This window comes from Corylus avellana, chromosome ca5, assembly GCF_901000735.1.
Source record: "Corylus avellana chromosome ca5, CavTom2PMs-1.0".
NCBI classification, from domain to species: Eukaryota; Viridiplantae; Streptophyta; class Magnoliopsida; order Fagales; family Betulaceae; genus Corylus; species Corylus avellana.
The window spans coordinates 15717565-15741964 of record NC_081545.1 but is presented as its reverse complement, the minus strand read 5'-3'; the positions used below and the strand labels follow the sequence as shown (position 1 = coordinate 15741964).

General features: G+C 36.6%; 1 protein-coding gene across 1 annotated transcript; it reads left to right on the top strand.

Moving 5' to 3' along the window:
• Positions 1–5685: 5685 nt before the first annotated feature.
• LOC132180866 (plant cysteine oxidase 4) lies at positions 5686–16126 on the top strand. The gene is made up of 7 exons (XM_059593844.1): positions 5686–5830; positions 6368–6444; positions 6545–6671; positions 9164–9309; positions 9503–9650; positions 15507–15710; positions 15833–16126. The coding sequence occupies exons 3-7, from the start codon at positions 6569–6571 to the stop codon at positions 15949–15951; spliced, it is 720 nt and encodes a 239-aa protein (XP_059449827.1). The 5' UTR covers positions 5686–5830; positions 6368–6444; positions 6545–6568; the 3' UTR covers positions 15952–16126.
• Positions 16127–24400: the final 8274 nt, after the last annotated feature.

The following is a 24400-nucleotide window of genomic DNA, read 5'->3' as shown; positions in this document are numbered from 1 at the left end:
CGCACTTCTACAAACTCTTCTTCTATCTCTCGGGCTAAACCGAGTCCAACTATTACTGCTTCATACTAGGCTTCATTGTTAGTAGTCTTGAACTCTAAGCTCATAGAACTTTTTAATTCTTTCCCATCTGGTGTGACCATCACTACCCCAGCTCCACCATTCTTTTTTGTAGAAGAACCATCACCATAAATCACCAATGTTTTTTCTTTCGGCCACATCTCTAGGTCCTGTATGTTGGTGAACTCTACTAAAAAGTCTGCAAGTGCTTGACTTTTGATAGTATTGCGCAAAATAAAGTGAATATCTAATTCACTAATTTCAATTGCCCAATTGACTAATCGACCAGATAGATCCAATTTTTGAAGTACTTTTTTCAATGGATATTCGGTTAGTATATTAATTGTATGGGCTTGAAAGTATGGTCGAAGCTTCCAAGATGCAATTACCAAAGCAAAAGCAAGTTTTTCTATTTGCACATACCTCTCCTCGGCACCACGTAATGCTCGGCTGATGAAATAGATCGGTTTCTGAACTCATTCTTTCTGAATTAGAGCTGCACTGACCGCAGTTGGAGATACAGCTAAATACAAGTACAATGTTTCTTTAGGGACAGTTCGGCTAAGCAGAGGTGGACTGACCAGATACTTTTTGATTTGCTCAAATTCTTGTTCACATTCTTCAGACCATTCAAATGCTTTTCTTAAAATTTTAAAGAAATGAAGACATTTATCTGTAGACCGAGAAATGAACCTGTTTAATTCTGCAATTTTGCCAGTTAATTGTTGAACCTGCTTTGTATTCTTTGGAGATTGCATATCTAACACTGCTTGAATCTTCTCAGGATTGGCTTTAATTCCTCGGCTTGACACCATATAACCGAGAAACTTCCCAAATGAAACACTGAATGCACACTTCATAGGATTCAGCTTCATTTTGTATCGTTTCAATGTCATGAACGCTTCTTGTAAATCTGTCACATGATTCGCTTGTAGCTTGCTCTTGACCAGCATATCATCGACATAAACCTCCATATTCTTCCCGATTTGTTCCTGAAACATCTTATTTACTAACCTTTGATAAGTAGCACTAGCATTTTTCAAACCGAAAGGCATGACTTTATAGCAATATAAGCCTCGGTCAGTGATAAATGCCGTTTTATCCTGATCAGATGGGTGCATGAAGATTTAATTGTAGCCAGAAAATGCATCCATGAAACTCAGCAACTCATATCCGGCAGTTGAATCAACCAATGAACTAATATGTGGCAGTGGAAAACTATCTTTCGGGCAAGCCTTGTTAAGATCGGTGAAGTCCACACACATCCTCCATTTCCCATTGGATTTCTTGAACATTACTACATTGGTCAACCAATCGGGGTAATATACTTCTTCAATAAACCGAGCTTTAAGCAATTTGTCTACCTCCTCGGCAATCACCATATTTCTCTCAGGAGTAAATTTTCTTCGCTTTTGTTTCACCGGTTTTACTTCTGGATTGCTATTCAAATGATGAACAATGTCTTTTGGATCAATCCCTCGCATGTCCTCACGAGACCATGCAAAAACTTTTAGATTTTCTTGAAGAAACCGAATAAAAACTTCTCTAACTTTTGAAGTTAATTGAGATCCGATCTTTACAACTTTTCCTTCTGCTATCGCTATATCATCCGATGGCTCAACCAGTTCTTTTTTCAACTGGATCTTCCTTTCATCACCCACATTACCGATCATCAATAGTGCTGACTCTGGGGATTTTTTCAAAGATGTATTATAACACCTTCTGGCGACAACTTGATCACCTTTAACCTCACCAACCCCTTCAACTGTCGGGAATTTCATTTTTAAATGATAGGTAGAAGTCACAGCCTTTAGTTGATTCAAAGCTGGACGACCGACGATCACATTGTAAGCTGATGGTCGGTCAATTGCTAAAAAATCCACCATAATAGTGGACTGTTTAGGAGCAATTCCTGCTGTAACAGGAAGGGAAATCATTCCAATGGGTTGAACACGCTCCCCTGTAAATCCTATCAATGGTGATAGAAAAGGCCTCATCTTCTCCCGACCAATACCAGTTGTTGAAAAACTGTCTAATACAGAATATTTGCCGAACTTCCATTATCTATCAAAACTCGGTGAACAGCATGATTAGCCACTGGTAAAGTTATCACCAACGCGTCATCATGAGGCATTGAAATTTCTTTTGCATCCTCCTCCGAAAATGTCAAGATAATTGGATCTTGTTTTTGCACTTTGGAAGGTTTTTCAAGAAGAAAGACTTCTTCTATTTTTGCTTGCTTAACATAGGCTTTCCTTGCTGAACTGGATTCTCCTCCGCCAGTAAATCCTCCTAAGATCGTTCGAATTTCACCAACAATGGTTTGATTCTGAGGACTCTATTGATTGTTCTGAGAAATCCTCGGTTCATCACGTCTTTTCCTCTAGTTACGCAAGCTATCACTATTCTGCCCTGAATTTTGTCCTGACCGTTGACTCTGACTGTCTTGAGGATTTTTTTCTTTACCCTTCTCTTCAACTAAGAACTTCAATAACTTCCCATTCCTTAGGAATTTTTCAATTTCAAACCGAAGACTTATACATCTGAGTAGTAAGTTTCACCATGGTGAGACTTACTACTAAGATGTATATCATTACCGGATCTCCCTTGGTGAGAGTCTTTTTTGGTTCGGACAGTATGATGACTTCCTTGTATTGAACTTTCAGCGTCTTGTCGAGTTGATTGCTGTCGGGTTGGTGGTGGTAGCTCCTTGAGCACTTCTTCTCGCCTTTCTTCATGTACTGGATCTCTTCTAGGAAGTAACCTAGAAACAATATCTTCATTTTGTTTATTCATGGCTTCAACAGATTCAGCAATTCGTTTCATAAAACCTTCCAATAAAGCTGTTTGAGTATTCGGATCATGTGATGTTCCAGGAACATCAGTTTGAACATTTGGAACAGGGTGCGGGGGTGTATCGGGGTGTGGGGGTGTGTTCACCATAGCGGAATTTTGAAATTAGTAAGAACCGATAAAAATCGAATTCCCACAGACGGTGCCAAGCTGTTTGAATAGTTTTCCGAATGATGACGTAAGATGGACCCTATGAACGTTCTGGTATCCGAGGAATCACCTGATTATAAAATAACAAGAAAAAGGATTAAAGCTGCCGGCGTTGTCCAGCGGGGGATAGCTCCGATGCCTAAATTAGTCACTGTGTTTAAGATAAATATAACATTGAAGATGATAGAGATGATAAAGAGTATAAAGGATATTCAGTTAAGGAGAGAAAAAGAAGTTACCAAAATCTGATATGAGACTTCCTTTTATTTGCATCGAGTAGTGCCTGCTTATCTGGCATTGTGGACTTACCGAGGATCCACGTGTCAGGTAATATGTTGATGAATGGTGAGTGGAGTGCCATGTAAGTATATCTAATCTTCCGAGAGTAATCCTCGGGAGTTTATGTAAGACTCGGCTTACCGAGTTTTTGAACCGAGTGTTGTGTATATTGAACTTAGGTAGGCGTAAATTTACCAAGCATAAGTTTGGTAAGCAGGTGTAAATAACCGAGCTTAGTGGCGGGCTGCTCGGCCATTTTATCGGGCCCAACCAGCTGATCCATGATCCAACATAATTCATCAACAAATTACAAGTATAAATTCATTCTAACATTAAACCTTTTTGGACACTAACTTAGCCAACTTAAAAACTAATAAATATAACTGTAGGGAAAATATGACTATTGGAATAAAGAATAAAGAAAGAGTAAAATAAGAATATTGAAAGAATAAAGAAAAATATATAAATGGAGTAGAGAGAGATTTAAATTGTGAGATGTACGGTTTAAATAGTGAGATGTACGGTGATTTTGAAAAGTAGATAACGAAAATAGAAAGAGTGAGTTTTCTAGCTAAAACTTGGCTAAAGTTTAGCTAGTGAAATGGGAATGCTCAAAGGTCGTTACGATATGTATATCGCTTTGTAGCTTATTAATGATATGCCATCCCTAAAAGCGCCTGCATTGGACTAACCAAATACTCTATATAGCCAAAAATTTGTTTAGAACAGATCAACCCATATTGGACTCTCCAACTTTACAACATTGTTTGGATTTCCTTTCCAAATGTGGAGAGCAACTATAGCAAATGATAGTCTAGTCTCTCTCTCTCTCTCTACAACATGAGCATAACAACATAGGCACAGTGGCGGCGACCATGCGTGGGACAAGTTTCTTGGCTTTGCTCAGCAGTTCAAGCTATCAATGAGTGGGGTGACGACGAGCGGTGAGCTTCAGAGGAGAGCCATATAGTGTATGCTGGGGATGGATTGGACTTCAACGGTGAGCTTTACTGAAGAGCGGCAATCTTCAAACAAGCGAATGGGGCTTCAACGACGAGTTGCGACAGTAAGCCATGGAGTATATGTTGGGATGAATGAGGCTTCAACGAAGAGCTTCACCAACAAGCAATGCGCCATGGAAGTGGCCCTGTGGAGAGAGAAAAAGAGAGAATAGATAAAATAAAAAATGAACATCTAGTTATTAAAAAAGATTATTTTAATAGAATTGAGAAAATTTTAGAAAGTGAGATGTATGGTGTATTTAAAAAGTGGATAGTTAAAATAGAAAAATTAATTAATTATTTTAATTAAAATTTCCCTAAACTTTGTTAGCTTAATGGTAGTAGTACCCTAAGTTTTGCACAATGCATGCGGCCTAAACAATCACAAAAGGACATCGAGTCTCTGATTTGCACGCACATGGCAATAGCCTTTGCTAATAATCAAGATGCCACCCTGCATGCCTTTCTCCTTTCTGATGCAAGTGGATTTTCTTTTATTGTTGTAGTTATAGACCCAGGGTACCACCATATGCCAGTGCCACAATCGAGACAACCATTTGTGCATTGGCCATGTTGGCGGCAACATCACTTGTTGCTATTATTGGACACTCTTGCCCTCCATATGGATTGCCTCTTTCACGCTAGTAATAGTGTGATTGGCTCACAATTATCACAAATCAGCCCCATCCAATCAGCTCAATGTACTTGTCAAAGGCTCGTGGGGGCATAATAGTCCCATTTTGGATCAAACCAAACATTTGCTTAATACCCACCCTCTGTTTTATTTGGTGAGATACTCAATTTACATGAGGGATTTTAACTAAAAAAAAAAGAGAGAGGGGTTTTTCGTAAATTTACCTAGAATTTAGATTGGAACAATTTTAAAACCATACCATTAATATTGATGCAATTAAAACTTCATGATTTAAAGACCAAATTTAGGAGTTTGGTTGTAACTATCTCAATATTTTTTTTTTACATATAAATTCAAAATTTATCATTTTTTATTATTATTCAAATAAAAAATTTACAATAAAACTCTTTACTGGCCGAAACAATTCGCTCTTTGTTGACTTATCGCAGCAAACGTGATAAAAGGTGCTACATTTTTTTTTAAAAAAATATTTTACAAATTATAGTCTTAAAATTAACATTTTGAAATCGTCTCTTCAAAGCACGATTATATTGCTAGTTAGTGCCAGAGTTTTCTAGATAATTAGAAAATTAGTGATGACAATTACAATTAAGTACAAATAGGTGGTTAGTTTGGTAAACAAATGGTAGTTTCGCTAATACGTGGAAAATGCAGGCCAAACTAATGACGTGTGCAAGATCTTCATTCGGCTCCTTCTTCTGCTTCCCCGATCCATCGCTTTCCGTTCGTAGCCCCTCCCACTCATACTTCTTCACCTTCGCCACAGCTCTCTCTCTCTCTCTCTCGCTCGCTCTTTCTCTGCTTTAGTTGCCGGATCTCCCAATGGCTTTTTCAGGTTCTGATCGAATCTGGGTTTTCTTCTTTTCTAATTGTGTTATTCAAATTGGTAAAATTTCATCCATTCATGTGTCTCTTTTTAAAACGTATCAATATCGTAGAAATCGGAATCTTTTTCGATATAAATTAATATTTCATTCTTTCCCTTCTTTTGGGTTGCTGAGATAATTGATGGAAACGAGGAATGAAAAGGGTTTTAGTTAACGCAATAGGTCTTGTAGGTTGGTTGGTTGGTTAGTTTATTGCTTTGGCTAGGAATTGATGGGTTTCATTTGGTTATAATGGAAAATTCTGTAACACTCCTAACGAGTTCGTATTTTGAGCAACCAACAATAAATTTTGTCGAAGAACTCATCTTGCTATATGCAAGAGAACTTTTATTGTTGTATGCTAGAGAAATCTTGTTGTTATATTTGTATGTTTCAGCCTTTAGTCAAAACTGCATGGTAATAGGGTTCTGTAAATTCTAGGAATTTGATCTTAATGCGGATCCTTTTGCTTACTTTGGATTGGGTTTTAATTTTTGTTTCAATAGGTGCTCGTGAATTTGACTGGCAGAGAAGGATGATATGATTGCAATGCAGATCTATTATTGTTTGTTTGATACACAGAGTAAGATTCGATTGTTGCCCGGTCGTATTGTTGGCTGTCGTTGCAATCGACAGCAACTTTCTTGCAAAGGCGTTATCAGCTTACTGATAATTTTGTGCAGGTAAGTTGGTACCGCCTTTACAAGATGCCATATTTCATACAGAGACTTTATAATACTTGCAAAGCATCATTTTCCCCGAATGGACCGGCCTCAGAAGAAGCTCTTGAGAAAGTTCGTGCCATGCTAGGTATTAAGCAAAGGATCCTTTTGTTGCCTCTTGTATACTTTCGAGCTTCTATATGCTGCACTTGCATTCTATAGCTTCATTGTCTCATTTCGGATTTATCTTGTTATTTAGTTGGAGTATTTGAAAAATGGATGTAGATGCTGTTTGAAAAGAAGTGTTCACTTTTGTTATGAATTCCTCAGCATGAAAGAACAAAACATTATTCAAAATAGTGATTTCCTGGAAAAATCCTTGATTAGCTAATACTATGTACTTCTAAAGCAAATAATTGGCTGGCCAAGATTGCTCAATTCTTATGTTCTTGGTCAATCCTAGCGTTGGCAGACGCACAGAGGCACACATATCTGTGGCGTGACTGACCTGTATTGGTGCCATTGATGTTGTAAACTTTAACAATTCTTGTCATAGTTGGAAGAACCTGCTTCCCAGAATCTAGAATTAAAAATTAATGGGAGATCCCTCTGAGAAGTCCCAAATCATCAAAACAGTTCTTGATTTGGTATGCTATATTATGAGAACATCCTTAGACACTTTGTGGAAAGGTGTTTCCAATGATTATTAACATTTAGGTTCCTTTATATTGGGGCTTTCATATGTGCTCCAAGCCCTTTTATGTTTTCACATTTGTTGTATCTTTAGGTTCTGAAATCATGTGATGAATGCATTCTTTTTATCATATGATTAAGAGAAATGTTTGGTTTTCATGTTTTGCACATTTCTAGTCTATCTCCGTACAAGAAATTGCCAAATCTACCATTGAATTTATGGGATCCACATGTGGGTCCTATAGATTCAATAATAGATTTTAAAAAAAAAGATGGACAAGAGATATGTAGGAAAATGGTACCAAGCACATCTCTATGATTAATATTCTGTTTGAGGGTCACATTTCTGATATACTTCGGGGCTATACATGTTCTTTTCTCAATACAGTACTTATAAGAAAAAAAAAAGAAAAAAAGAAAAAAAAAAAAAAAAGAAGAAATAGAAAAGAAAGAGCTTGGATAGAAAAAGTCGCTAGGAAGACTGCCCTTTTTCACATGTTATTTTATTTGAAAGAAAATATTTTTATTTTTTATTTTTGGTATTTGAATTTATGCAAGTTTTTTTTTGTTGCATGTTCTGTATCATTCTGGCAATTATTTTAAAGTTAAGACATAACGTAACTATTGCCCACTAAACTAGTAATTAGATAGGTTCAGACAGTAAAAAAACAGCAAATTCAAGCAAACTCAAGAAGGCTCCTCTTAGTTAGGAGAGACCACAAGCAGCTTTAGTGAAATTTCTCTCTTTTCTTCTTTATTTCTTAATGACTCACGCTTAAAATAATGTTACAATGCTGAAGATAACAAACTAAACTATAACACCTACTACAGATAACTACCACCAAGGATAATTAATAACAAAGTAGATAACCAAGCAAATAAGACCAAGTCTTTTACTTTTATGAGACTACGGCAGTTGAGGTTCATCCCAGTCCCTCAGCTTATCCTCAGCAGCTCCAGTCGATCATGCTGTTATGACTGCCTTATTGGTTGTGACATAAGACTCTTCTAAACAACTACTGCAACTTCACAGATGGGCTGCACAGATGGGACTCTTCTAAACAACCTGCTCATAAGAGCTTATCGACTCCTAACTTATCAAAAAAAACAGAGCTTATCGACTCCTACAAGGACTCCTCTACTCCTTCAGTTTCTAACATAATTATATTGCTAGAAAGCTGAAATGGTGTCAATGTCTGATATGGAGACCTAATAAACCAACAAATCCTTGCCATGTGGTCTTTTCATTTTTTGTTTGACCTGCATCCATTGGCTGCATGGCCCCCCACATTAAAAAGAAGTTTGAAATAGCCATTTTGTTGTTATAGAGGCTGTTACGGAAGTGTGAGGCCTTTGGCTTGTTGGAATGCACCACTACTAAGTTGCTAAATTCTTACTTTGATGAAGTTGTTTGGGTATATTAAACACTATCAAAATTGGTGCATGGTAGCAATCAAACAATATCGAACTGTTGTCATTTGAGACTTTCAACATGTTTTAGGATGCATGTGTGTGCTTTATAACACACAGCTTTTCATGTTTGTGGATGTGTTCTTATGACTTCTTATTAAATCTCTCTGTTGAGTTAGCTCAAGTTCCTGAATATAAGCATTAGTTTAACTGTTGCATGCAAGTTCTACATCTCTTTACTGAACAATTTGCTACTCTATAAATTAGTGGCTGCTATGTATATACTGGTGCTTGGTCGTACGTAGCATATTTATTTACTTGTGATGTAGCAGTTTATTTATGAATGGAGTTTCTACTTCTATGCTTTATTTTGTATACCTATGAGGAATCCTAAATCACATCTTTTATGATGTTCCTGATTTTAATCCATCTTTCTATTTTGTTTATGAATTTGTATAAATTGTAAGTTTCATGATGCCATCACCCCATTTCGGTACTAGCTTTGCACTTTTAACCCTAGATATAATCTTATTCCAGACAAAATCAAGCCTACTGACGTAGGTCTTGAACAGGAAGCACAATTGGTACGCAGTTGGTCAGGTACTGCGAATGAGCGTAATGGAAGCCATCAGTCACTGCCAACAATCAAATACTTGCATTTACATGAGTGTGACAGCTTCTCTGTAAGAATAACACTTTAAGTCATCAGTTGTTAATTGCAAATTTGTTTCGAAGTATTCAGACTTTGAAGTTACAATTAGGTTTATAATTCTGTAGAATGGAACCCATCATATATTTTCCATAAAAGTTGTGCTTAGGAATTTAGAATGTTGAAAACTGAATTACTGAGTTACTGTTATTTAATGTTTTTTGCAGATAGGAATTTTCTGCATGCCACCTTCCTCTATCATACCTCTTCATAATCATCCTGGAATGACCGTGTTGAGCAAGCTTGTTTATGGCACACTACATGTTAACTCATATGACTGGCTTGATTTACCTGGGCCTTCTGATCCTTTGCAAGGTGTGTTTTCTATAGCATGTCATATCTCCTTGATTATGTTAGTTGTTTCACTTTCTAACCTCGTATTGGTTGCTCTTTTTGATAATTTTGGATGGCCAATCCCACTAGTTGGTTCTGGCAGGCAGTCATGTTGCTAATTTTATCTTGATGTTAATATATTGTTTACTAACGGTGCATATCTCCTTTCTTTTTATTGAGTGGTAATCATAAAAGTTATATTGACTTGTGGCTAGCCTTTTTTTGACATGAAAGCCACAAACTAAAAACACAGGTAGGGTTATATCACAAGCTATGAACTTTGCTTTTGTTCACTGCTTTGTATGATGTCTTCCATCTTAGAACAATTTCTTTAGCGAATACTTGCTTTATGTTTCTGATATGTGTTATTAACCATTTGGAAGTCTCTTCTCAAACAGCATATTGCTTTTTGTCTATTTAATGGAACATAAGAAGTCCATGACTTGCTGTAATTGTGATCTTGCTTACTGATGTTAGAAGAGAAGAAATTAGCCCTTCTGGTTGTACTTTTCATAACCTTTTCCACATTTCTCCATTACATAGTAGACAAGGGACACGAAACTAAAAAGGCTAATTTTGGCAATCAAGGAATGACGCATTCTATCTAGGATGGGATGGTGCTGTATATCCTATTCAGGGATTCTTTATGCTGGCATATGAGGGGTCCATGTGTATTGGGGACCTAAAATCATAAGAGTAATGTTGTATACCGTATTTTTATCCTACAACTATCCCACAATATTGATGTGACAGTCCCAACCAATCCTTAAATTTTTTGTTAGGAAGTTGTCATTGTATACTCCCGCGAGTCGGAAGGTGGTGGGGGAAGGAGGATGACCTGAATACAGCTTGGCATTAAAACAGATTCGAAGAATGATTGATCCAAGGTTGGTTGGGACTGCCACGCCGGCATTGTGGGATACTTGTCTAATAAAAATATAGTTTCTAGCATTACTCAAATCATGAGGATGTGCCCGATTCTTAAGTCACACAATTGGACAGGGGTCCACTTGAACCTGTGGAACCTCAGGTTACCAGTAATTAAAGTTGCACATTGATCCAATTCAAGAAGTGTTATTAAATTGTGCCTGGCACACTTAAAGTGCAAAACAACAAAAAGGTGCTTCTACCCCAAAAGCAAAGAGCGTGTAATTATTAAGCACACATAAAGTGCAAAATTGCGCCCTTTTTTCTGAAGCATCTGGCATTAAAAAGCGTTTTAGTTTAATTTTAAAAATAGAAATTAAAATTAAAATTTAGTGTTAATTAGTTACCAGCTTTGTTCTTACATCTACTACACTACACTAATTAATGTTTTCCCTCATAAATAGAATTCTGAAGAAGATGACACTAAATGTTGTAGGTTGATTCATCTTCCTCCCTTCCCCCTTTTTGTGCAAAAATTCTATTGATGGGATATTTTGTAGGGCAAAAACATATAAAAAATAGACTAAAACAACATGGCGCTTAATAAGAAATGTATATGAAAATAAAAGTATATGCCAAATGAACGAAAAATAACATGCATTTAAAACAAAGCATTGATTTTGTTTGCTCAGTCTCATCCAAAAACAGTGCAGTGATTCGTTTTCTTTAAACATTATCCTAAAATTTAGTCATATGGCATTATGGTAACTAAGGATTAAAAAAAACATGGTATTTTGTCTATCTAGCAGACCCTAAGAGCAAAAATGACTTGATATCTGTTTTAGAAATGTGTGCTTTATTTCAATTAGGCGTGCACTTGTGCTTTGCGCTTCACTCCTGGGCTCCATGAAGCTTGTGCACTTGAGTGTACCTGGAACTTTTAACAATGCTGGAGAGTATTGGATGTTCAAGATTTGTTTGTTTATTTTTGTATCCATGAGATTGGCTCAAACTTGTCATCAAGCTAGACTACCTTTTCAAGTTTGCTTTGTTGGATTTCTTATGTAAGCTCAAACTTATTCACAAGCTTGTGTGATTAAATCTATTCGTTCTATTACTTGATGAAACAACTTGGCTGAAACTTCAGACCTATACCCAAATATGTCCTTGGTCCTCATTCTTTGCAACCTAAGTCGTAGTGAAGCTGTTCTTCACAATTTTGATCAAATACAATGTAAATAACAATTTATGTATCTAAAATATTGGCTTTGTTTGTTAAAGCTTTTTCCTTCTTCCTTATGTTTTCTCTTTTCAAAATACAAACATTAATAAACGATCCAAAACACAAAACACTCGGAACTGTTTTTATCTTTATGACACATCAAAACACTTTTTCAGACCAAAAACAAAACACATTAACAAGCATAGCCATTATACATTTAGGCACCTATAAAGTAAGAGAATCAGAATATAGATAAATAGATAATTTAGCGGCAGAACTAGATTATCTGTAGTACCAAGTAATTCAGCTAGAACCATAAACATGGGGATATCTTGTTAACCATATTTATTGGATGGGGCCTTTGACCATCTCATCTTAAAACCAATTGGTAATGAGGAAAGCTAAAGCCTTTTATGGCATTCAAAATTGCACCTCACAAGGCATGTTTTAAGAACCATTCACTTGAGTAAAGCAACATTGTTGCATCCCAACAATCCCTTCCTCTATGTGAGGCTCCTACGACTCGATCCCATGACCCTAGCTATGATACCACTTTTTGGACCGTGAGTTGCCATTCCACCTAAAACCAATTGGTGTTAAGAGAGGCAAACTAAGTCTTTTATGGACCTCGACATTGCGCACAACAGGCTTGTTTTTAGAGCAGTCGTAGGGAGCGGTATTGTGTCCCAACAATATTCAGAAGCTTAGACAAGCCAATTTCAACGTTATGTTGAGATTGTATATAACATGATTTTCTTGTTCTTTTGCCCCTACTACCTAGGTGGCTTTTCTTGTATACTCCCTGTGTACATAGGGGATCCTTACTCTTTTATTGATATTTCAATTAGTTTAAAAAAATGTATAGAAGTGCCCTTTGTACAAAGCCTTCTCATGAACATATGCTAATGTTAGAGTTTGGCTTGTTTATAATAGGTTTAGCCTCAAGAGGGGCTTTGAGCTTGCCTTGGTTGTTTGATAAACAACTGTAGAGAGGCACCCCCTTGGCTAAATGGGGGTGGCTCGGCCACCACTTGGTGCCAACATTAGCAACATTTTCTTTTATGCATATGAGCCCGCAATTGCTTGATTATGTATGGAATGATTTCTGTCCTACTGGCTCTCCCATCCTCCATTAAGTTCCAAATTTATGGAACTGCATAGCTCCCACTAGGATTGACTTCGATTATTTCCAGAAATGCTTTGGTAACAGCCTTCTATAAATCCTCACCCCATTTAGTTTTCAGCTCTTGCAAGTCTTCATCGTCCTCATCTATTTGTTCCTGCATATCACCATTTTCAGGTATTCTCAAGTCATAAGTAAAATTTAAGGTCACAAAAGCGTCAAAAGTATATGAACATACTTGTGGTTCACCATTTTCCATGACTTTTTTTGAGAGGCTGCCAATGTGGAATTATCAACTTTTCTTGCCATTCTGAACCTAATTCAGCAAATATCTTCACCCGTCTTCATCAGGAAGTTTCTGTGAGCATATATCTTGAAAAGGTTCAGTCAACCTGCTGGGTTTCTCGTTTTCTTTTCTTTCTATTTTTTTTTTTTTTTTAATAAATAGTTTTAGTTTCTTTAGAATTTTTTTCATTTTTATTTTTATTATGGGTATTTTTGTCATTTGGAGGACATTGACAATTGTTTGATCGTTTGGGGGACATAATCAATTGGGTGGTAGTTTGAGGGGGGTATGTGGACTTTTTTTTCACTTATTTCTTCGTTGGGTTGAGTCCGAGTTTTCATTGATAGAGACAAGTCTGTTTCAAGTCTTACCAATTGTCAAAAGAATGACTTTGGCATGTCTATAAGGATCTCCCGGTGGGTGATAGATGGCAAGATTGTTAATAAATGGCTTCAAAGAGCAGTTTGCAATGGATGGATCCTTTTTTCTGAGCTGACTTTCACACTCTGTTTGGCTGCATTTGGGGAAAGGGATTGGAAGGGAAAGAGCAAATGAAGGAAGAGGGAAGGAAAGGAGAAGGGAAAATGCCTCCCTTTTGTGTTCGGACATAGAGGAGAAAGGAGAAGAATTTGCTTTTCTCTAGTCTTGTTTGTTGACAGAAGGAAAGGGAAAGCATATCTTATATCTTTTTTTGAGTTATATTCCCTTAAAAGAAATATGTTGGAATAAAAGTATGAGGAGCATGGAAGTAATTCCCAAGTACACGCTGCTCTCTTTCCCTCCCTTTTGACCCAATTTGGTTAGACAAAAAAGTTTTAGCCTGAATGTAAATTGCATCCGCACACATCATCTCTCTTTCCCTTTCCTCCCTACAAGCAAAAAAGGGAAAAAATCTTTGTTCCACCTTTTCTCCTTGTCATTTTTCCTCTCTCTCCTATATCCACCGAACCAATGTAATGTCAATTAGCATCTTTCTAGAATTGCCTTACTTTATCTGTATGATAGGGCTTTCGACCATCTCAAATATCCTGTCAAGAAAGTTTGTTTTACAAACCTAGCTTCCGGAACAGATGGATTCTACTACATCTAAATTGTACGTCCATTTTATTTTTTTACTTATCAAAAAAAAAAAAATTGTAGGTCCATTTGAAGTTGAGGCTTTTTTCCTTGAAACTTAACCACAAGACCCTGGTGCAAAAAGATTCCAGCACTTTTCATTCAGATACAGTTTCCAGATTATTCTTCTTTTGTTCTTGGGGTCTTGAATCACCTTGGAAAAAATCTATTTTGACACTGATTCCACTGAAACTGCAGTATTGCCCCAAGTTTAGTCAATGATTGGAACCCCAGGGTTTGCTGTACTTCGTAGTTATACTTTTACTTTGGCCCATCCTATTACTGCCTTACCTTTCCTTTTATCTTGAATAGTGGGCATGGCAATGATGATTGGCTGTTTATAAGATCAGTCTGGTTGTGAGGATCCGGCTTACATGCTGTTATTTTAATAACAACATGTATGCTGTAGTTGAATCAACGGTCAAGATTGAATTTTAAAGTTAACTTACATTTATAAGCATTTAATAAGAGAGAAAATGAAAAAGAGATTTTGAAAAATTAAATCGTGACCGTTAATTCAACTACAGCATACATGCTGTTATTTTAATAACAGCATATAAGCCAAATCCTTCTATGGAGGATCCTAGGAGGTGACTTTATAATGAAAATTGGATGCATAAATCATACTTGGTAAGAAGATAATGAGATCAGCCATGCCTGATCATATGTAAATTGGGAAGTCAATAATGTTGTGTAGAATGTGTGGTTAAAATGGGGATTAAGCTGGCTCAGCGGCACATTGTGAATGTATGGAAAAGAACCTAATGCAATCCTTTGAAAGATGCATGCATGTCGCACTGGCACTGGCACATGAACAAAGTTGTTGAGAGGAAAAGATCACATAGTGTGAGCTGAAGACTTTAAGGATAGGTTGAGGCGTTGCGCACATGATTTTAGTTCTCTTTCTTACTCGGTTCTTGATAACTTGCATGGCCCTGTTAGAGAAGAAGGAAAAATAATATATGTAGCTTATCATATTCGTTTGTTTTTCCATGTGCAAAAACAATGGGAAATATCTCAAATTATGCCACAGCATCAGTCCACAGTGTCAGTTTTTTACTCGATGTTGGCATGTTTGTTCTTGAAAAGGATATCTGATTTTTTTTATTGAACTTATCTAATGTCTTCTCCCCTGGCCCCACGGTCCACTTTCGTATCTTTTATTCTTTTGTTTAATCTGCAATTTTGGCTTTATACTACAAGTTGTAATTGCTTCTTTTTCAGCAAGACCTGCAAAGCTGGTTAGGGATGTTGAGGTGACGGCACCATCTCCAACAACAATTCTTTATCCCACAAGTGGAGGCAATATCCATAGTTTCCGAGCATCAACTCCCTGTGCTATATTTGATATCCTAGCTCCACCTTACTCTTCCAAAGATGGACGGCACTGCACTTATTTCCGAAAGTCTCCAAGAAAGGATCTACATGGTATATAGTTTAGCATTATCAATTATTATCATCTGTGGCATTTTTAGCTTGAATGGCTCTCCAAAATTTGAAATCTCTAGTTAACTTTAGTAGTAAAGTCTTGTGTTTTTATTGCAATATAGGTGATTGTCAGTTGGATGGAGTTACAGGCTCTGAAGTGACTTGGTTAGAAGAATTTCAACCTCCTGACAACTTTGTGATTCGGAGAGGGCTGTACAGGGGTCCTGTTATTAGAACTTGATATTTCTTGTTTTGCTGGATCATGCATTTTAATTATCTTGACTCTTCATTGAGGGAAATCATGGTATATGAGTTGTCAATAGCCATTGGAACAAAAATAAGTTATGTTTGGCTCTACGTTAGGCATTTGGTTTGTACATATTAATTCACTAATCTAGTCCTCTGTTTTACTGACCTCACCTTTTGAAGTAGTGGATTAGTTTCTGGAGATGAAATTCTTTTGCTATCCTTTTCTTCTTCATCATCTTTAGCACCATTGATGTTTCTTTCTGATCAATGCAATTGCGCTTAACTTGAGCTTTTAACTTGTCTAGGATGAATCTATGTGATATCCATGACTCAATAATTCAGTAATCACGCTAATCTATAATTGGGATAGTGATAATTTATTAATTTTAGGCACAAGCTGTGAATTCGACATAAAATTAGCAGGTTAAGTTTAATCAAATAGGATTCGGATCAAATTGGGTTAACTTGATTAGACACGATTAATAAGCGATCAATTTTGGATCAACCCACTTAATCCATGAGAGACACGCAAGACTCGTATAAATTAAAACTTTTTTAAAAAGAAAATTTACCATTAAAAGATTAAATTGTAAGCATTTCACATTTTTCTGCAATGATATGATACATGCTCTATGAGGACTTAAAAAGAAAATTACTTTCAAATTTTTTTTTTTTGGACAAATTTTGATAACACTTGATCTTTAATAACATTTTGCTTTTTCTCCTCATAATGCTCCCTCCACCTCTCCCCTTCTACTCCACACTCCTACCCTTTGGGGTTTTTTTTTTTTTTTTTTCATGTTTGTAGGTGTTCTTCGACCGGATCAGCTACTTCGGCCTCTGCACTATGCATCCGTCCACCTTATACTGTGTTGTACCGTTCATCTCCTCCCTGGCCGGTGCTGCTGCTTGGTGGTTGTTTGTGTTTTTTGTTTTGAATAAGAGGTTTATTCTTTCTATATATGCCCTCATGAGTAAAGAGGAATAATTAAGTGTAAGGGGTTATCTCTCATGGCAAATTTAAATAAATTTTGTTAGGAAATTTGGCTACCCATGTCTTAGATCTAGTCTGCTCGGAACAGATCTGCTTTTTAACTGTATTTGTGCATGGGTTAGCGGGAGATTGAAGTCATAGATAGCATCTGATTGTAAGAATTTTTGTTTGTATCGACGACTTTGTAACCTCATAGCATGTAGCTATGATTTTTGCAGAACTTTATGCTTTGTGCTGAAAGAGCTTTTTGCTTTACTCTGTAAGAGTCTTATGCTCGTGATTTTTAATCAATGAAATCCTCAAATTTCCGTTAATAACATTTTGGCTTTGTTATTGAATGAGGTGATGCCATAAGTATTTTTACCTCAGGTTTGAGTAGCTTGTGGTCAATTTGATCTAAGGAAAATACTAATCCACAAACAAGATTACCTACCACGTCTAAAACATGCAGCCCACCTTTCATTCAGTGAGAGTACGTAATAAATATACAAGGGATAATTTCAGGAGATTAAGTGAAAGTTGTAAGTACAAACTTACTGACCTTACACTACAAATTTTTTTAAAAATGCTATGTTTTATTTGTGATAATGAGTCATGCACCTTTGAATTTAGTTATGTTCATATATGCAACTGTATATTACAATGTGATTTACATAAGTTAAAAGAAAATAAATTTTTAAAGAAAAATGAATTTTTAAAATAAAAGAGGTTTCGAAGAAAAAATGTTTGTAAAGAAAAGAAAGTTTCCAAAAAAACAAAGGTTTTGTCATGACCCAAGGTGTTGAGTGGGGGTTAAACACTCAACAACCCAATGGTTAAGTGGGGCCAATACACTTATCAAAACCAGTGGTTAAGTGGAGAATACGCTTAACAAGCATAGTGCTAGGAGGGGGCAATATGACTAGCAAACTCGTTTAACAAACCTAGCGGTCAAGTGGGAGAATATGCTTAACTATACAGAAGTTAAGTGTGGGCAATACACTTAACAAATTAATAAATGAATGCACTTATATTTATATCAATTGTGAATTTGATTTATGTGATTTATGTTTGATTAAACTATTATTTACATTATTGCATGATATTAACCGTTTTACTTCATATTACGTGCTATGAAATTATATGTATGCAGAAAACAAAATGCAAAAGAAAATAAATTTTGATTTTCTTATTATTTATAAACCTCTCTTGAAAACATATTGACTTGCAAAACAAGTATGACACTTAAAAAAAAAACAAAAAAAAAACAAAACATTTATGAAAATTATGCATTGTGATAGCTGATTTATAAAACAATAGAGAGAGGGAGAGAAAGAGAGAAAAATTTTAAAGCGAAAAGGGACTCACTTCACATATGCTAAGGTGGGAATGCTTATTTACCAAAACCGTGGACTTGCGTATCCATATGTGAAATTGTGGATTACATTTGTTGTAATCCACTATTTCACAGATGTTGCAAGCATAGCCGAGGAGATGGGCGACATAGATTCATATTGTTGGGAATACTCATGCAAATTAAAATTTGTGCAGTAGTTAAGTCATATTCTCATGCCCAAGAACAACTTTATGAAGAACATGTGGAGAACAATTGCTATTTCATTTAAATAGCAAGAACAAATAATACTTACATGAAGATCTACGGCCACACCTTGGCTTTGGGCAAAAAATTTTGTTTCTTCTTCTTCTCCAAGAACACAATTGATCTTAGGGACATTGAGACCTCTAGATCTTCTCACCAATGTCTCATAATAACCAAGAGAGTGTCGGCTTTTACTTAGCTCTTCAAAGCTTAAACTTTTTGTTAGGTTTTAGGTTCGCCTAATTAGATGACATTTCTTGTAATGTTTTTGTGTTTAAAACTTTGAGGTTGAGCTCTTAGGTCTTCAAGATGTTTTTGGTGAACTTTTTGTTCTCTCGTCATAAGTGCCATTAGAACAAGACATGTAATGGAGAGTTACTGTTTCCTCGTCAGGAGTTGCGTCAAGACGGAACATGTAACAGGAAGTTATTGTTTTCTCTTCAGGACGAGGATGTAACGGGAGTAATGCTAAGGCTACTTTTTTTCGTCAGAAACCTCGTCAAAACGGGACATGTAACAAGACCAATGTTGGGCTCTCTATTTTCTCGTCAAGTGGCACGTTAAGACAGGACATGTGACGAAGAGGAGATATTTATTCTTCCCGTCATAACGAGAAATGTATCTCGTTAGGAAGTGAACAGTAAAACATTTTTGCTATAAAAGGTTTTTCTTGTCACTATTCATAACAGATTTTGGATTTTATTTTTCTCTATGCACTGTTCACTAAAGTCTCAATAGTTTCTATTCGAGCGCTGTGTCTCGGGAGTGTTTTTTCAAGAGAGGACGTGATATAGCCCTGGGCTGTCCTTTGCTCTTGATTGTTGGCATGTTGCCTTGTTCGTTTCATCCATACAAAGATGGTGGATTTCGTGAGCTTGAAGAAAGAAGTCCACCAAAGAATCAATGAGGAAATGCACTCCGTGAAGATGGTCAAGATGGAGACAAGCTGGAATGCTTGTTGTTCTTACTAAGCCTAGAGGTCCTCAAAGTTGTGAGTATCGTCTAGTCCGTAACTCTGAATCTTCATATAGTGATTTCCCGGCTTTGGCTGCCCCGAAGTGGTTTTTATCTTTGATGTGTTCAAAGGGTTTTCCACTTCGTAACCAAATCTTGTGTTGTGTTTGTAATGTTGTTTACATTCCGTTGTGCTTGTCTTAATTTGTTATGTGTGTAGTTCCTTGTTTTGATTATTTGGCTATTAGAGGTAGAACACAATCCTCATTGTTCTTTCACTTTTATTCTTCGTGAGTTAACACAAGAACTAATAATTCTCAGAGTGTTTATGAAAATTATTTATCAAGAAAACTTAATGAGTGATTTGAGAAGGCTATAGATTTAAACCAAATGGATCCAAGGCCCATATAACATACACACATCTGACCATAAAGTTAATCAGTATAGTAAGCCCATGGCTATTATCCCGCACGTACCGGTGTACCATGTCATACGATGCAATTACTCTTATCCGTCTTTTACATGCATGCTTTTACAATTCTCATCATTATCATGTTAATCAACATACGTTTTCACAAAAAAAGAGTTTACAATAGTTTTAAAAGTATTTCAGGAGAGTTGTAAATATGCATGTTTGATATATATACAAAATAGATGTGCAATGCGGGAAAAGTAACAACAAGTATTCATGTGAGTTTGTACTCACCCGGGTTATAAGGCTCCTCCATAAAATCCCCTTAAGACTCTAAAACCTTGAATACTGAGAAAAGACCTATCATTAGTTATAAACCCGAGCCAAGATGAACCTAAAACATAAAAGAGGGGCTATAGAACGTCGGGCCGAGATGACGTTCCCTGGAATGTCTCTGGGTGAGCACCCGGCCCTAGGGGCGAGCGTTCGGCCAGAGAGGTTCGGGTAGAACCTCATTTGATCTGATGCTCTCCCGAGCCTCCTCAACTGGTCCTAAGGCTATAAAAGGGTTTCTAACACTTCCTAGCTCAAAAAAAGGTCTTCATGCATAAAGACATATGTCTAATGGAAAGGAAATGCTAAACGAAGCTTAAACCAAGATTAAGGGAAACAACATAACTAGAAGCTCAAAACTACCAACTAAGCTAACTATGAAAAGCACTTAAACAATATAACAACTAAGTAAGGAACAAACTAAGCTTAGAAGATTACCTCCTTGAAGCAAAACCTCCAAGAAATCTCTCCTTCTCCTTAAAGAACTCTCAAAACCCACAAAATCACTCAAACAAGGGTTCTAGAGGGCAACAGGGGCAGAATGAGGCTTAGGAGTTGAGTGGGGAGGGTTATTTATAGGGCAGGAAAGCCTGTGGGCGCTGCTGGAACTTTTCTTAAAAGGGGTGAGCGCTCGTGTACTACAATGTCAAGCACTGGTGTACTATTCACAGCTTTTGTCAAGCATTTGGTCCTTAACTAGCGGTCCAAAAAAAGTCAACGAGCGCTTGGCCTGGTCTCCACACGAGCGCTCCTGTACTATTGTCAAGCATGCGCTCGTGTGGTCCCCCATGCAACCGTTCACCCAGAAGTCCAAATTGGCAAGTGCTCGACTTCACTGTTGACTTTTTAGTAGTTTGACCGATTGCGCAGTGTTCAGTAAAACGGGCATAACTTTTGCTACAGGTCTCGGAATTGCACATATGACCCCATTCCGGACAGCTATTTCCAAGAGGAACGTGATGGTAACCATTCCAATATTTTTGAATGCATTTTTGGGATTCAAAATCTAATATTTCCCTCTTAAGACGATGTTTCCAATGCTTCCTCGTCCTTTAGGAATTATTCCTTAACCTCTGCACTGTAATCGATCACATACTCATTGGTTACCATGTATAAGCTGATTCTTCAGTACAACAGGCATCGGTACCTCTGTTGAACATTTGGTGAAATTCTTAAAAAGTCCAAGGTCTTACACTTTACCAAATATGAACCAACCCTAGCATCATAATTAGGGTGTACTTAACCCTAATTTATTTTCGGGGTATTACATATGTATTATTTCTCCTTAGATGGAAAGAGGGATTTTCAATTGTTTTAGAAGCACCCATTGTTTTCTTTGATTTTCATAATATCATGTTTCACTATGTTTGTTTGAACTTGTCAAGAGCTTAGGGTGTAGTTTGTAACATGGTGACTTGAGAATAGAGGCCCAAACATTACATTTCGACTATGCCCAAATGTTCTCTACCCATTTTGGCCGAACGTTCGCCCTCGAGCTCAAACATTCACTCCTTGGACAGAACGTTCGACCAGAGCCCAGAATGTGTAGATGTAGAGTTTTGTGACCTTATAGCTAGACATATTCAATTAGGAACTTATGTGTCATTAGTAAATCTTGTAGCTCTGCGTATAACAATAGCCATGTTTCGTTATAGCAGGGCTTCGGAATGTCGGAGAACTCGAGCAAACGAACAAGGTAAGTACATACTTACAACAACTTTCCTTAAAAACATGCGATATGTCAACTGATTGAGCACGTCTTTGATATGAGCATATTTATCTCTTACGCAACTGAATAATTGTCTTAAGAATCGATTTATAAGATGCATCGTATGACATGGTACACCGGTATGACATCATATAGACTACATGGATGGTTTTGCTTTGGACAACAATTACTCTTCCCTTTTCATCCCTGATTAACACCTCTACACCCATTCGTTTTCTTGGGGTTGATATAGCAGCATCCCAATTTACCTTGAAAATCGAGAAGGTGGGTTCCGCTGTTGTGCAAATTATCTACCTAAATTAATAGATAAATAATTGTACGTTTTACCTGCAAGTGCACAAGGTCAACGTGGTAGTATAGGTTGCAAGTACAGGATCATTCGCACGAGGATTGGTAAATTATGTTTAGAAGTAGATTCCTATTTAATTAAAAGATAAAATTCAATTGTCACGATTGAATTCAATAAAATAAAAGATAAACAAAAAATAAAAAGGATTAGGGTTTGATATCCACCACTAATTATATTCAGCTAATATAACAATATGCCAATGCTTTGATCATGTTATGCATATCTAATGTTTGCCAACCTAAGGGCATGGGTGTATACTCCTTAAGCTATAGATTTTCCTAAGCAACAAGTTAGGCATGGGTGTATACTCTAACTCTTTTCTTTCCTAAAGGATTTAGCATGGTATATACTAAGTAGTTCTTTAGAAAAGCATATGTTCCATGAAAATCGACAAACACACGAGGCCTAGGGCATGGGTGTATACTTCCGGTTCCCCATGTTGATTAACCCAAGAATCGCGGTGTGGATTCTTTTGTTACTTAAGTTAAACTCAGGACTCGGTCATCCAAATTGATCCAACTAACTAGTCCATACCACATGCACATGTTGATCAGGCACACACATATGAGGAATTCATGCAAACAGGTATTAATCAAGTTAAATAGCACAACAAAATCATCACAAAGGCGCCAATATTGAAATATTAATTAAACATAATTAGGGCTTCAATCTAGCCCTAAATAAAATATCAACTACATAATAAAAATAAAAGGGTGGAAGAGAAGAAAAACCCAAACTCCTCTTGATTCAGCCTTCAGTTCCGTTCCAGAGCTTGTGCCTCTTTCTCCACACCTATTCCTAGAGGCTAAGAGGTCTATTTATAGGCTTTAGAAGTCCTTGTTACACAAGTAAACCTAGAAATTCCGTAGGGTTTTAATCATATTATAATTGGGACTTGGAAAACCCTATTATGGAAGGAAAATAAGTCTGTCCGCAGCTTCTAGAATTCTCCAACGCACAGGTGCGATCAATCGCGATCAATCGCAACCCGTGTGCGATCGATCACACTACCAGAAACTCCAATTTTTTCAAAATTCTCTCTTTGAGACCAAATCTTCCAGATTTACTTCATTTTCTTCCAAAAGCCTACAAAAGCAAAGAAAATACAAAAATGAAGTAAAATGGCCTAATTAACGAAAACCAAAGGATTGAAACATGCAAGTTAATGGCTGAAAATATGAATATTTTAGCACTTATCACACCCCCCCAACTTACATATTGCTAGTCCCTTAGCAATACAAAACTAAAACAGGAATGGAAAAACAAAAAATAAAAGATAAATCCATCTTTCGTGGGATATACGATTGCATTTAGCGTATGCAACAAGCCTTTTTAACCCCTAGGAATTCCCTAGTAGACGAGTGAATTCTCGTGAGGGTTTTCCAGAAATGTAACTTACAAACATCATGCAAGAGTTCATGTTATTCCAAAAATTAAAGCATCACTTCAAAACCATGATTCTCATTCATTAGCAAGCTTAAAAAGATAAACTCCATCTTCACAATGAATTGGAATTTTAAAATTTAATTACTTACAAAAGACATGCTAAGACATCACAAGTTTGAAAATAGGGTAAAGTGAACTAGCACATAAATATGAAGCTTCCAATTGTTTCTAATGTACAATGTCTCAATATCTCAAAGTGCACTGAAATCCCTATTAGAATGAATAACAATGGCATATTTTTCTTTCTTCTTCTTTTCTCTTTTTTTTTTCTTCATCAGGTTGTGCAATGCTTGATTCCTTTAAGCTTTCTAATTGACCCATGTAACGAGTGTTAAGTCAATGACTCCTAAACCAGATGGTTTTAGGGCATTAGGTATAGAGACACCCCTAGGACTTACTAACTCGAGTCAAAAAGGCTATGAAACCAAACTAACCATGACATTAACCAAATCAAAATTCTTCACCTTTTGACGTGAACACTCAATGCTTTGAGACAAGAGGTCCAGTTACTCAGTGAAAAGCTTATCAATGATCATATTTTTCTTTTTTTTCACATATATATATGCCAAGGTATTCATCTAATAAATCATTCAGTTTCACTTAAGACATAGAAACACACACATTAAACTTTCATGTCATACCCCA

Bases quoted from the DNA above. Each gene is read 5' to 3' on its own strand.
- LOC132180866 (XM_059593844.1), top strand. From the start codon at position 6,569: ATGCCATATTTCATACAGAGACTTTATAATACTTGCAAAGCATCATTT. The intron at 9,310-9,502 runs GTAAGAATAACA...TGTTTTTTGCAG, and splicing joins ATGAGTGTGACAGCTTCTCT to ATAGGAATTTTCTGCATGCC. The intron at 15,711-15,832 runs GTATATAGTTTA...ATTGCAATATAG, and splicing joins TCCAAGAAAGGATCTACATG to GTGATTGTCAGTTGGATGGA.